General features: G+C 40.5%; 1 protein-coding gene across 1 annotated transcript in view; it reads left to right on the forward strand.

Moving 5' to 3' along the window:
• LOC147697921 (cullin-4A) overlaps positions 1-15,611 on the forward strand; it is a 625,511-nt gene that overhangs the window by 75,657 nt on the left and 534,243 nt on the right. Inside the window, exon 2 of the mRNA XM_086934608.1 lies at positions 2,441-2,556. Coding sequence (XP_086790734.1) covers positions 2,441-2,556 — 116 coding nt within the window. The remainder of the gene's footprint in view (positions 1-2,440; positions 2,557-15,611) is intronic.

Consider the following 15,611-nt stretch of genomic DNA (forward strand, 5'->3'; position numbering starts at 1 on the left):
TAGCAACCAACTACCTCTTCTGTGAAACTGCCACTCCTAGTACTGCTACTATCATTATTGTGAGGAGTTGCAGTGATGAAAGTATGTATTCATGAGACAAACTAATTTCTTCATGTCACAGTCTAATTTTGCATCAATCTCTTTCTAAAATAGATTTTTGACACTGTAAAGAAATGATTTGCGGTAGAAATGTAACAAAATTCTTAATACAAAATATCATTCTTGGGGCCTGATTTCGAGTTTTGCAGGCAGGGTTACTCCATCACAAATGTGATATTCCGTCCGCCAAATTACAAATCCATTATATCCTATTGAACTTGTAATAAGGCATAGAGACTATCCGTCACGTTTGTGACGGAGTACCCAGTTCTCCAAAAAACCAGGCCCTTAGTCTGGAGATTAAGTTTTGGCAGAATCACTCTTTGCCCCATTCTTCTTGTCATTTTGCTTTAAATACCTACCAATAGACTCAGATACCACGAGTAACTAAAACTAGAATTAATACCTTTTTATGCATCCTCAAACTGTACATGCTACATGTCGGTAACCTTCCTATTTCCAGTTAAAGCACGGAATGCATGGTTCTTATTTATTAATTTATTTACTTGTAGCGCATACATTCATCCGAGGGTGTTGTGGTACTAGGAGTACTAAAAGGTGCAAACAGCAAAAAGAATAGGCAATTGTCAAAAGGGAGAGGTTTTCAGGGGCGATACCGGGCTGAAACCCCAACAGTCTGAAATGTCAGCCACCATAATATGCCTGCTCGAGACGAAGTGTATTGGGAAAAAGAAGGGACCCCCGTCTCAAGGCCCTTCTAGGGTGTATGGAACTAGCAAAGTAGAAATACCAGAACAATGTTGTTATAAGGCACAGTGAAGCAGTGCAGTAATTAATGGGCAGAAGAAGAATAGTCTTGTCTGCTCAGGCTACACACTCGCCTGACAGTCATATTTTGTAGTCTCTATATATTGTTGATTAATGCTGAGGGAAGCACTTAGGAGACGGCTTTATAGTAGTTCAAAGGAGAGAGGACTAGAATAGGTGAGAGGGTAGATCATGCAGCGCGTTGCAGATAATGGGATTCTCGGGATAGACCTGTATGGGGCAGCTAATCCTGGCGTTCAGCATTCAACAGACTGACCTGGGGAGAGCGATTAGCTGCTAAGAAGGAAAATATTGTGCAGAGACTGGTACAGTCATACTAGGTGGCCATTGCTAAAGATATAATACTAGTGGTCTACACCAATAGATGAACACCCAAAATATAAGATTTTGTTTTTTCTTTACATTCCCTTAAACCCCCTTGATTGAGGATGCTAGTTAGGGTGTTAGTTCTACATGGACCAGTCCTAATAAATGCCTTTGACCCAGTGCTTAATTTAAGCTGGTGGATGCCACTGGGGACTGCCAGTACTCCTTTTTAGGGACCAGTACTTATTTTTCCATATCAGACATGTGTCAGCGGCAAAAGAGCGAAAAGCAAAGGGGAAGACGGAGGAAGAGAGACTGAAAACTGTCACTTAGAGATAAATGAGGAAGAGTGAGATAACAGGGGGTAAAGAGTGTCTGGTAGTGGAGTAAAGAGGCATGAGGGGATTGAAGATTGTGCTGACATAGAAGCCAGCAGTCACTGCTATTAAGATTAGAGCTTTGGGCACTGGCACAACTTTTAAAAATTAAGCCCTGTCTTGACCTATGTGAGGCTTTAATGACGGCAGAAACATGTCTGCTTACTGACCGCCTTAGTTCCACATATCTCTTAGTATAATTGGTTTTAATTATGCCCAAACAGAGCTACAAACCATTAAAGTAATACATTATCTCAGGTATTTGTATTTTTAGATAACCTCTCATCTCTTCTCAAGAAGGGAGTTACTACAATTCTGGTGTTTTTCCTTTAATTAAATTCACACTCACTGATGGTTTGTCTATACCCTGGAGTGTGAAATTGCACTATTCTTTCACTAAAATGACAAGAAAAGAAAAGGCCTGCACACCGGAAGTGCTCATAACGGAAATTCACTAATTTACAAAATTATTGATAGTAGCAAGGAGGTACTTGATGATGAAGCATGTCACTGGAAGTGGGAGAGGGTAACCATCCTTTAGAACAATATATATTCACATCAGTTATTGGAGACAAAATCACTGCTTCCTTACTCTATGTTAGTGTCTTGTAGACATAGACACCATATCCTACCACCACAAACATTTTCTCAGGCTCCCTGATAACTTTTCATAGAATACATTTGTGCACCGGGAGGCAGAATCCAGTAAGTCCATCAAGTTCCCGCCTACTTGTTTGTGGAATGTTTATAATCCTGTTTGCCCTTTTAAGTATTTTATCTGCATGCTGTGTATACATACGAGACAATTCTACATGTCATAGGGTAATTCGAATTTAGGGATTTATTTTTTTTCTTTTTGTTTTTAACAGATCGACCCAAGCTACCTGACAATTACACCCAGGATACATGGCAGAAACTTCACGAGGCAGTGAGTGCGATAGAAAGTAGCACATCCATAAAATACAATCTAGAAGAGCTTTACCAGGTATGAAATTATTGGTAGCAGTCTCTGGTCAGGTTTGACTGGTGCAGCACTTATTGTCAAATGTTAGATGAAATAGTATTTGTCCCCAAATAATGAAAGCAAATTATACTTTTCTCAAGCCAATGAACATTTTGCTGCTCAAATGTGAAATCTACATTTTTTCCAATTTCAGTACTGCATAATATGTCTTTTAAGAGTTGTGTTAATAGGACTGTTGCTAACCGCAAGGAATGGTGGATATGAAATCAGAGTTATGAATTTGGACGAATGATGGTCTACAAATCACCCTCGTTTAGAGCTACTGCTTTTGCGTCTGTGTGGCACAATAGATATGGGTTGATACTTGAGTTCTGGCAAGTCCAGCAACTCCTTCTCACTCCTGGTGCAAGCCTTTGAAAAATCTCCTCATCCAAAATAACCATTGGCTAATCGGACCTGGGATGGTGGTACTTTGAGCTACAGACACCAGAGAAATTGGACTCCATAGTGTATTAGCTAGCTTTCTTGCAGTTCTGAGTGTCTGACACATATTGTACAATGGCAGTGAAGATGGGAGCCAGGCACCTAGTTCTCCTTCCCTGTGCAGAAGAGGTGGTGTTGGTGTTACTCTGACTATGCGGAGTCAGATAGTATTAGCGAAGGATTGGGCTGCTCGCTAATGAAGGCCACCATACATAATAAACAGCAGTTGGAGAGAAGTAGAAAGGCTGGACCCATCAGATTTCCCAGAATGGGGGAGAAGACGCTAGTTCATATCTTTCCTACAAAAGCACTCATCAAATAAAAATAAACAACCTGACCTCTGACAAAAGCAATTACCCAGGGCATACCCCAAGGCTCTGTCCTCTCGCCCACACTGTTCAGTATCTACAGGGAGCCCCTCACTGTCATTCTCAACCATGCGAACATCCCATTCCATCTATATGCAGATGACACCCAGCTCTTCATGGAAATCTCACTGTAAGATGTACACCTGCTGAATGCCTACCTCAAAGAAGTCCAAATCTGGTTAGGTTGCAACCACCTAAAACTTAACCAAGACTGATATTCTTCTCATATCGTAGACAGAGCAGCTCCCCTCCTCCCCGCAGATTCAAGAATGGCTAGACCCCATAGACGCTCTTAACTGCAAGCTAACCCAAGGTAATTTCTCCAACAGTGTAAAGAGTGCCTTCTACAATCTTAATCTTAAGAACAAAATCAAACTCTTCTTCCTGCCGAATGATCTTAAATTTGCCACGCAATCAATGGTGTTGTCCAGATTAGACTATGGGAACACAACCCTTACAGGCACTGCAAATTCTCACCTTGCACTCCTTACAACCAGCCTTCATGCAGAAGCCAGCAAGGTTACAGGAATAAAAAAATATGACCTCATCTCCCCTGCACTGAAAGAACTGAACTGGATCCAAATTGAAGCTCGCTGCAGCTTCAGAACTGCCGTCCTCACTCATAAAACCCTTCACACTGGGAAACAAATGACCTCGCCTCAAAACTCAAAAGGGCTCGTCAGACCAGAAATGTCTGATGCTCAAACATCCTCCTCCTCATTCAGCCAAAAAGCCTACAAGCAAAAAACCTAGGCATGCTCCTTCTCGAGCAATGCCCCAAAAATCTGGAACTCCATTCCAGTATTTATCAGGACAAACCCCTCCCTCTGGGGCTTCAAAAGACAGTTAAAGGATCTCCTTATCAACCAACATCTCAACTAGCAGGATATCAATCACCATTCAAGACATGTTTGCAGCTTTTAGCTCTCCTTGTACCCCTTCTCTATTATTATTATTATTATTATTTGTCCCCTTAATACTTATCCGTGGACTTGTCTTGATCAGCTGTTCCGATTATACGTGTTATTTGTTGAACATTTACTTATGTAAAGCGCTCTAATACCCTCGGGTCTTGCCTGCGCTGTATAAAACACTTGAGCAAATGTCTAAGCACGGAAGTTTTCAGAGTCTAATCTCAGCTCAAAACTGTCCTGATTTGCACATGTGGGCAACTTCTTTAGCTATCTGATTCGCTCATAGGGGCCTCTTTGATTATGGTGCCTGATTTCTTTTTTTTTGTGTCCCAGTTCGACCCTGGCCAATACCCTCTTCCTGCAATAATTGAGTCCTAGACTCCCAAATGCTGTTGTGAATGCTATCTTCTCAAGAGTTACGCATTATGAAGATAAGCTCTTTACAAATGTAATGTGATCCTAAAACTATTTTACTTCCATAACCTTTGTGTTTCATTAGGCATAATTGTGTCTTAAGGACATTGAAGCGCAAGTATTTGTATACAACCCTGCGGCATTCTAGAATCAATTTTCTGACTTCACACAAGGGTATCTGAAAATACCTTTCATTTTGTTAGATGTTTTGGGATATTTGTAGTTTAGGTATATCTTAAGCTGCGTTACAGGTACTGCTCCTTTTTTTACTTGGAGAATTTTCTCACACGAAATTCCCCTAAAAGGGCCCCAGTTTCCATATTTCTAATGTAAAAATAAAAAAAAAGAGTTCAGTCTTTGAAAGAGACACTTCTAGCCAATATGGTAAGAAATTAAATTGTATTTTATATCAAGGGTTTTGATCAGAAGAGGATTCAGTTAGCGGAAGTGCATGATGCCCCGCTGGTCTGAACAGAGAAGTTCCATTAATTGAAATTTGTTTTATTTTCATTTTGTGTTCTTCTATAATGCGACCTCAATCTCCAAAATGGCTGAGAGAGCTTTACAATTGGAAACAGTTTTACAGAAGTAGACTTTTTTTTTCCCAAATGATTTTTATTGAGAGTTCAAAAAAAACAAGATCAGCATTACAGAATACTTTTGTAAAAAGCTTTAGTACAGTACATTGTAGTGTAGTTCCTATTTTTCCTATAGGCCCTGCGCATTGGAATAACATAAACAGCAGTGTAGACGTAGGACTGAGGTCTTCTAGGTCTCTACTGACTATGTTAGACTTAATTTAGGTTTGCGCCAGCTAGCTCAGAGGTCACTGGAAACTTTCTTGACTGAATAGGAAGTGATCAGCTTCCCTGGCTCAGACAAGAAGGGATTCAGCTTCCGACAACCGCATAAACATGACAACTTTGCTCCTTCAGAATAAGAGTCAATCTCTAGAGTCGTGTGAAACAATAGACAGCTATTTCACTCAGTCAGATGTGCATATTTAATTTCACCAGGGTGCAGAGAATAGAGAGACAGGCGTTTTCAATAAAAGGTATTATTTATTGAGCAGTCTTCCTTCTCATGCAAGAGAAATGAATGGCCACAATTGCAATACTTACTGTAAAGTAAAGTACGTACAGTAAAAGGAGTATTATGAAATAATACTGTAAAAGCATTGATATGGTTTCTTAGCCATAAGACACTTTAAAATGGATAAAATATATGTACATATATACATAGGCTAACGTGCTCAACTGGTGCTTCTAAACTACGCCTACCCCGGTGTACCTGACCTAAGCCTAATACGTGGGAAGGAGTAAGTAAGTAGCAGTTTAAGTTAAGTAGGTTTGTTGCCAAGTATCTGTTCAAGAATTCTCTCCAAGGGTTTAGTCAGCACTGTACCTTGGGAATAGAATGTAGGAGGTCTGGTATCTCTCTCTCAGGACTCGATATCCCAGTCACCCGCAAGGGTAGGCTGGAAACGCCGGAGCTGGATTTTCCCGGCAGGAGAAAAGACAGTTTATTTCTCAGTGCGTCAAAGAGGAGGGGCAGCGTCCGTGGGCTTCTCGCTTCTGCTGGGCTCTCGGAAAGTAGATTAGCTGCTCTGCTCCAGAATCACCATTGTGTGTTTGCTTAGGGCAACGTTGGTATATTTATACCTGAAAGGTACCGAGTTTGACGTAAGGTTTGGACATAAGACGTCAATAAAGATGTCACTAAGAACTGGCCGTTCTTACAGTGCTCGCAGGAGTTCTATTACAAATCAAAACAAAAGCAAGCGGGGCTTTCCCAGGTTGCTGGAGGTTTGGTGTGTCGAAGGACCTCAGTGTGCTCTCTAGGAATCCAAGGAAGTAGCTTTTGCCGTGCCTTGGACTGCAAGGACGATTTACTGAATTATGGATCGGATTATTATGCCATTATAGGGATATTATTGATTGTAGCCGTATAGGGGCATAAAGTCACAATATTGAATTGGGTTCCTAGATAAAACACATCACCCACTCCATGGTTTTATGTCCATCAATTACTAAAAACTAAGCAATACATTTTGCATTCGAAATGGTGTATGCGAAATACACGGAACGTTATAGCTACTGTACGTTTTTAAGCAGTGTAATCATTCAAAAAAATTGCATATCTTTAGCTGAACGATTTGCGAAAATTACACATGAAATGTCTCTTAATTACAGAAAAGAAGGTCGAGACTATTTCATCACATATAAATGAAATTGCTTGTGAGAGTGCTAGAGGTTGCGGTAACATATTGTCTCTAGATTTGCTAAAAATAGAAGCTCTGTTCTTTATGAATAGTTCTACTGTAAGCAGAGTACGTGTGCCAAAAAAAAAGGTAAATATTTTGGAATTTGGAAAAAATAATTTCGTTTTCAGGGGAAAAAAAAATTCCAAATGTTTTCAGTAGCTTTTGTTTTTCAAAGCTGAAGGCCGAATTCAGAGTTCATGGGAACGCCGTGTGGTGGTTGGCTTAAAAGTTATTCTCTTGGTTCAGGGGAGAACATGACTTCAGATAGATGCGCAAAAAAACAGTCTACAGCTTCAGGTGAAAGTTCGACCATGGTTGAAAATGCTGTAACTGGGCAGTCGTGAGAATGATTGCTATCATCGATTTCGGGATCAGCAATGCTCACAGAAGGTCGTACCTGGGTGATGTTGCTCTCATTTCTTGCTTCACTGCCACCACCTAATCGTAGTGCAGAAGTCTCAACGAATGCCGTCATCAGGATTGGTAACCGCTGGGGACGATGCATGAGCAGTTACTGGACTTAGCAAAGTATCGACATCCATTGGCACTGCTGATTGTAGTGTAAGACAGGTGTCTAACACGCATTCTTCTCCGCATAGCATACATCGAAGCACAGGGAAGATGCAGTTCTGCCATATAGGTCTGAATGAAAGAAACCAGGTCATATTCAGATCTCTTAGCCGGGCTAATCCATTGACTTTAGTTATGCGGTCCCGGTAGCGTATTGCTAGGATCGTTTCTTCCATTGTTGCCGGAGTCATGTCTGTGTTTTGGCTTGCCATATCGGAGCAGAAGGGTCAAAAATAAGATTCCTGCCACGAGTCCCAAAAGTAGTGGTAGGCCGCCAAAGACCGAATGGACAAAATTGGGAAAGCTGCCCAGGACTGTTTCGAAGGGTGTTAACAGTCCCGAAAAGATTGTCTTAAATACATTTGCGATACCACTGGCATCTGACATATTTAGGATTTGGCTTAGCATTTCTACGAAATGCACGGGGCAATTAGTTGATAAAAGTGTATGTATCTCTGCCGTTGTCCTTGCAACTTGAAGATCATACGTTTCTTTTGATGACGTGATGGGCACTGTTGTCTGTAAAAGCACAGACTTCATTCTGCTTAAAGTATCAATTCGTATAGAAGAGATATTCAACGGAGGCCAAATCGTCTCCTCTGAGTCTCCAGGGCCGTTTGGATACAATGATTGCATACAGCAAGTGACCATGGAACTAACGCTTATGAGATATGCTTTCCCTGGCACCATGCCACGACAGCTGTGGTCCGTTATTAGAACGTAACTCTGTTAGAAAGTTGTCTAAAAAATGGCTCTATCTGTGTTGCAGGTGTTCCGTGCTGGTGGCATGAAAGGTTATTTGAAGTCCCTTCACATGCCCCATGTAAATTAATACCTTGGCACAGAAGTATACCGCTAAGTGATTGTTTACAATTATTACCACTAAGAAATACATTCTGTTTTTTGTCACTATAACATGTGTGTGTATAAGGTAATTTCCATGATGACTTAGTGTACACTTTACCCAACCTTTCATACTGGCCTGCTGGTATATACTCTTGGCATTTTTTAAATTGGAAAGTTGTTATCGGAATTGTGATAATTCCGTGTATTATCCATTCAATGACAGGTCTTTCTGACATTGTCAATGGTAATCTCTCAAGTTTTTCAATGCTCAGAATCGTATAGTCTGCTCCTTTCTGTGCCAAACTGATTTGTTTATCAGTAAGGTTAAAGATAGAGAACAATGACGTTGTGTTGATTAAACGCCAAGGCACATAGCCTGAACGCAGGTTTTTCAACAACCAGCCTAGCTGTACAATAGAACGTAATTGGGACTGACCATGTTGTAACATTAGCAAGTCCTGATCTATTATATCTATAGCAGATGATACAATACTGTCCAGTGAATATATTCTGTAGGACAGAGTCATTAACCCGTTGTCCACAACAGAAAGGGATTTTTCCAAATTAATACGATCAATTTCTCGTATTTTCTCTGCTGTCTCAATTTGAGTCACTTTCCATGCCTCGTTGTAAGCAGCGTATATACTGGCCGCTATGGAACGTTTTTGACGCTGTTTGCGTGGTCCCATTATGAAATCGCGCAAGTCAGCACCATCTTTCAGTAAAGACAAGTGTTGCTTAATTTCTGCCAGTGTGGATGTTTGTAGCCATTCAAAGCATAGTTTCCCTACACTGTGTGTTGTTACTATCCCTGGATGTTGTCTCTGGGAGTATCTAGGGTCTGGTCTGGTCATTTTTAACCCCTGTATTTTGTTCAGGAATCTATCTTGACATTTATTTGTGTCTGTTGGCCAGATTAACCACTTTTTCCAATCAGGATGTGTTCTATTTTGATGTAAAATTTGGGATACGTCTATCTCAATATCTGTGGTTGTGTTATCAGGTATTGGCTTTGGAATAGACGGTTTGTTTAAGTCTTTGACTTTGGCTAGGCCAAAACAGGTAGTTTGTTGAATGGTGTCATTCAAGAACATTTATTTGTTCTGGGATCATGCAGGCTCGAAATAATGCTTCTAGGCCTTGTACCTGCCATTCTTTTGTACCCCAGATGGTTTTTGTTTCAATGTTGTTTTTCCAGAAATCAAAACCAAATGTAATCATTTTTTCATAAAATGTTTCCGAATAGATCAATTTAGTATTTGTCAGCATGGTTTTTGTCCCTGTTTTATCTAACAGTTTATAAAAAAATGCTTCTGCATCACTTGTGTTAAACCCTGAGAAGTATTGGAATTTCTCATAGAATGTTTTTGAACTGCTTTTAGGTGGAGTTGCACAATGTTCCCATTGATTATATTTAAAAACATTTCTAGGTTGAGCAGATTTATGCAAATAGTGGTCTGCATAGTGGGTATAGCAATACATCTGTTCATAATTCGATGAACCTTGCAAATAATCATGTTCTGTAAATTTTGCTGACATTACTAAATCTGACATCATATTACTTATGCTTTCAAAGTCCCAATCATCAGAGAATGTACTTGGTTTTACAAAGTCACTTAATGAAACCTTAAACTGATGAGGATATTTCAAGAGTTCGACCGGTCCATACATTTCGTAATCTGTTTTGTCCCAAACTACCTTGCCGGGTATTGGAATGGCTGTGACATTCACTGATGACAGTTCTCTTTTCTCGATGTGAGATGACTTGTGTGGCTTCAGAACTAAGTTGATGTTCTTACTTGCTGTGTCCATTGTACTGTATTTTCCCTCAATGAATTTTCCCAAACAAAGTACCATGATGAGCCAAAGCAGGAGGAAACATACACCTAGCACAATCCAAAATTCTAACCATGGAAAAATGAGATAAGTTTCTTTGAGTTGATGAAAGAGTTCTGTTGCTTTGTCTTTAAAAGTCTTTGTTGCAAGCGTTACTTCAGGCTCGCTTTGATCTTCAGAAAAGTTATCGAAATTGATGAAGTAGCCAGATGCAGTTCTGTCAATTGTTGGAATTGTTTTTTCAATTTGCCTTTCATTAGCACATTCTGATGCCACATCATTGTAGACTGGTGTTTCTTGACAAACTGTTTCAATTTGGGTTTCAAGAGGCACAAGTTCCATGACATTGTTGTTGCATAGTCCTTTTTTATTCACTGCAGGTTTATCGAATGTGATTAGTCTCTCAGTTTGAACCTCTTGGATTGTAGCAAATTTTGGTATTCTGCTATTTCTTGGGAGTCCACTGGGCCTACTACTTATTATCGGCCACATGATTGTGGTTTTACCAGGTCGATGGATACAACTCGTTCTCCTTTTTACCAGCAAGGGGCGGTAGTACAACTGATCTTGTTCCGTTGATTGCTAAGACAGGTACTGCTTTTCTGTAAGAAGGCCCAAATTCCTTCTTCACCGCTATTTTCTCTCTGACCAGATCCCCAATCTTTGGAATCCAGACAGGTCTTGCTGGGACAGGTGGTGTGTCTTCAGTGGTTGTTGGCTGCTGTTTTAACTTTATGTTGCTCAGGGCTTTTCTTGTTTCATTGAAGTCCTGTAAAACAGCCAAACGATCTTTGATGTCAAAGCATTTTTTCTTATCTTCTACCACTGAAGCATGACTATCTAAGTCCTGAACATACATTCTAGTTCCGAACAATAGTTCGTACGGGCTGAAACCTTTCAGAGAATTCTTTGGCAGATTATTAAGACTACGTTGGACACTTGTTAAATGTTGGACCCACCCATCACCCGAACCTAATACCTTTGCCGTTATAGATTGCTTTATGTCTCGTTTTTTTCTTTTCACAACCCCGTTTCCCTCAGGATGGAAGGGACAAGAGTACCGCAATCCAATGCCCATGCTGGTCATGGCCTCCTTATAAGCTCGAGAGCTAAAAGCAGGACCCTGGTCAGAATGAAGCATGGCAATTGCGTATGTGCCGATAAAGACTCGCAAATCTTTTATAACAGTTCTGGCGTCGACGAGCGCTGGGGCCACATTCTTGAGTGAATTTTAGTCTTAAAAGGAATTAATAGGACGCTGGATTTTATGTATAGATAGCCTTATGCTAACTACAGAAATGGCCATGGCAATACTCCGGTTGGCTCGTTACTGCGGTCTCTGTTGCAGTCTGGACAGCTCTTCACAAATTTATAATGTTGCAGGCTCATCCCCGGCCACCAGTATTCTGATTGTAATTCTGTCAGAGATTCCTTCATCTGTTTGTGCCTTGGACCATCAGCCATGTGTGCGTCTGCTATTAATAAGACTCTCCGGTTCGTGTTTGGAATTACCCTATCCCCCACTCCAGGGATTCGAGCAAAAGGAACGGAGTCTGCGTCTATTACGTATGTATAATTGAGTGGATAGTTCACGGGTAGTGCTGCACAGTTGCCTTTTTCAAGACGTTTTTACCACCAGCATGGTTTCCCCGTCTATGTATTTTTCTGAACGCTTTTTTGTGGCTACGGAAGCCGGTTGAGTTGCTTCCGCTGTGGCTGTATTAGCCAATTAATTCCCTGCAGCGTGAACGCCATCACGTTGATGACTCAGAGTGTGTATCACGTGAGTCTTTTGTAGTTCTTTCTGTAAAAGAACTACCTGTTTCCAAAGCATTTTATGCTTGATTGTGGCACCTGTGTCATCTTTGTAATCATTCTGAACCCAGTTCTGCAAATCATTATTGTAAGATTTGACGCAGAAATGCGAATTGCACACTATTAGTGTCGGGAATTCACGTTCGGCATTTTCAAGCGCCATCTTTAAAGATCTGATTTCAGCTCGCTGAGCCGAACAGTTTCTCAGTGATTCAGTTTTTGTTATGTTCGGTCTGAATTTACCGCAGAGCCAGCGACCTTTAACAATCGCGCAGGCTGCATTGTAGGATTTATCATCTACATTGTAATGCTGTACAAATCTGTCTGTATAGATTATACAAGAGTATTGTTGGAGAGGCAGAATTTCGATTGGCAGAGGATATTCTTCTTCATATTTCAAATCATTCAGTTTTTTCATGTTCGGGACATAATAGTATGTAACTTTTTCTGTATCAAGAGAATTTACACACTGTATCCATTTCGGATCCAGTGACACTGTAGGCAGGTTTACTGGGCTGAATAGCGCCTCGAAGGCGGATTCCGTTGTGAGGACATTGATCCTTTTGCCGTGTGCTAGTTCTCGTTCATTCGCTATTGCAGTTTGTACTGCTTCCACAGTATTTTCTGTGAGACTGAATGTTTTTTCTGCTTGTGTGTACAAGTATGATTTGTAAGCAATTGGTACCTTTTCTCCCTCATTAGAGGTCAGGTACGTAAATCCGCATCTTCCTGGGATGACTCGGATTACAAGGATTCGTGTATTGTCACGTGTATCTAATTTTGTTTTTGCTAACATGTCTGTTTGCAGTGATCTCAAAATTTCTGTGTGTTTTTGAGTCCAGTTGATTGGTTTAAAATCAGGTTTTATTAATTCGTAGAGAGGTTTAACCCTCTCTGCATAATTTAGAATGTAAGTTCTTCCGAAATTCAGGAAGCCTAGAATCGATTGTAAGTTCTTCAGCGTTTTTGGTGCTTGGAGTACAGCTCACTTCTCTAAGAAGTTGTCTGCTAGGCTTTTGCCTTCACTTGATAATTCGTATCCTAAAAACAGGACCGTTAGATGGGCAATTAGTGATGTTTTAAAGTTGAATTTGTAACCCTCTGCTGCGAACCCAAGTTTTATGGTGTTCACTCTTTTCAAGTGAGTATCCAAGTCGTCGTATGTGAGATAGATGTCATCGACATAAGATAATGCCTCATCATCATACATTTGTAGTAACTCTGTTACTCTGGCTGAGAATAATCCTGGGCTGTTCTTGAATCCCCGTGGGAGTCTACAGAAATTCTTCTGTGACCCCATTATTGAGAAAGTGGTCCAGTATCTGCTTTCCGGTGCAATATTTTGACAAAAGAATCCATTAGAAATGTCTAATGTTGTTTTGTATTTTTTGCGAACTATCAGCCTGATTCATCAATCATATTTGCGCTCGCAAAGGGCCAGATTCTGAGAATCTGGCCCTTTGCGAGTGCAATTTTTGCATTTGGGATTCATCATCCCAAATGCAAAAATCGCTATTTAGAAACTCGCAAATTTGCGAGGAATAGCATTTAAGGAATCTCTATTAGAGATTCCTTAAATGCTATTCTTGAAACGTTTTAAAATTGCGAATTCGCAATTTTCGGCCGCTATTTACTGCGAGGTCAAACCTTGTGGTAAATAGCGAAAACTTAGAAAAATGCTTTTAAAAGCATTTTTCTAAGTTGCATGTTACACACACACACATGTCCTTTGGACGTGTGTGCGCAACACCTGTTGAAATGTGCATTTAAGGGGTGCTACAGGGTGTCCTGTGGACACCCCTGGCACCCTTCAAATCGCTATCTTATTTGCGATTAGCAAATTGCTAATCGCAAATAAGGAATACTCCCCATTCAATCCTGTGGGCCTTTTGGCCCATAGGAATGAATGGGGAGTTATTGGATAAAATATATATACATATATACATAGGCTAACGTGCTCAACTGGTGCTTCTAAACTACGCCTACCCCGGTGTACCTGACCTAAGCCTAATACGTGGGAAGGAGTAAGTAAGTAGCAGTTTAAGTTAAGTAGGTTTGTTGCCAAGGATCTGTTCAAGAATTCTCTCTAAGGGTTTAGTCAGCACTGTACCTTGGGAATAGAATGTAGGAGGTCTGGTATCTCTCTCTCAGGACTCGATATCCTAGTCACCCGCAAGGGTAGGCTCGAAACGCCGGAGCTGGATTTTCTCGGCAGGAGAAAAGACAGCGTCTTACTCAGCGCGTCAAAGAGGAGGGGCAGCGTCCGTGGGCTTCTCGCTTCTGCTGGGCTCTCGGAAATTAGATTAGCTGCTCTGCTCCAGAATCACCACTGTGTGTTTGCTTAAGGCAACGTTGGTATATTTATACCTGAAAGGTGCCGAGTTTGACGTAAGGTTTGGACATAAGACGTCAATAAAGATGTCACTAAGAACTGGCCGTTCTTACAGTGCTCGCAGGAGTTCTATTACAAATCAAAACAAAAGCAAGCAGGGCTTTCCCAGGTTGCTGGAGGTTTGGTGTGTCGAAAGAACTCGGTGTGCTCTTTAGGAATCCAAGGGAGTAGCTTTTGCCGTGCCTTGGACTGCAAGGGCGATTTACTGAAATATGGATCTGATTATTATGCCATTATAGGGATATTATTGATTATAGCCGTATAGGGGCATAAAGTCACAATATTGAATCGGGTTCCTAGATAAAACACATCAACATGGCATATGGATATAAATAAATAATCAGCGATCAGGTGTCCATGACATGATTATAAAGTGAAAGAAGTAATTGTAAAGTGCGAAAGTTCTTAAAAGTGCATATAGGCAGACTAGTGATTATGAAGGTATCTTTTACAATTCAAAAACACTCCAGAACTTTTCATATTTTTTGAGCGCCCCTGATCTAAGCGCATATTTTCTTTCCCTGCCCTGTGTTCGTATTAATTTCGCCTTCCATGCCTGAAAGGTCGGTACTTGGTTGGTTTTCCAGGACTGCAGTATAAGTGATTTAGCCATTAGAGAAGCTATGAAAAGAAATTCGTCATGTTGGGTGTTGATCGCTGAGCAGCCTAGAACAGGGACTAGATCATCGAATATTATAGGAGCTTTAAGCTCAAAAGAGAGATTTTTCAATTTCCCTCTAGAGCGGTTGGATTTTAGGACATTCCCAGACAATATGTTTCCAAGTCCCTTTTTCCTCACATCGGAAACATTTATCGGCAACTACGGGAAAGATATTGTGGAGGTAACAGGGGGTTCTGTAAATCAACCATTTATTATAAAATTGCATTTGTTTAAAATTAGCGCCTCGGAAGATTGTTTTATTTAATTTATTTATTTTATCCCAAATTTGTTGATTGATTTCAATATACTCCCCTTTTTTCCACCTCTCGATAATCTCACCAGAGGATTCCTGCTTCTTGTCCTCTTTTAGTATTTTAATCCAAATACTCATCTTTTTTTTAGTTTTATTATTCAGTGCTGTAGAGATAATTTCCTTAAAGTAAAGATTTCCTATATCCAGCTCTCTGAGTATTGGATTCAACATAAAAAAGGACCATTTCAGAATGGAATGAGA

Source organism: Lissotriton vulgaris, chromosome 8 (assembly GCF_964263255.1).
Source record: "Lissotriton vulgaris chromosome 8, aLisVul1.2, whole genome shotgun sequence".
NCBI classification, from domain to species: Eukaryota; Metazoa; Chordata; class Amphibia; order Caudata; family Salamandridae; genus Lissotriton; species Lissotriton vulgaris.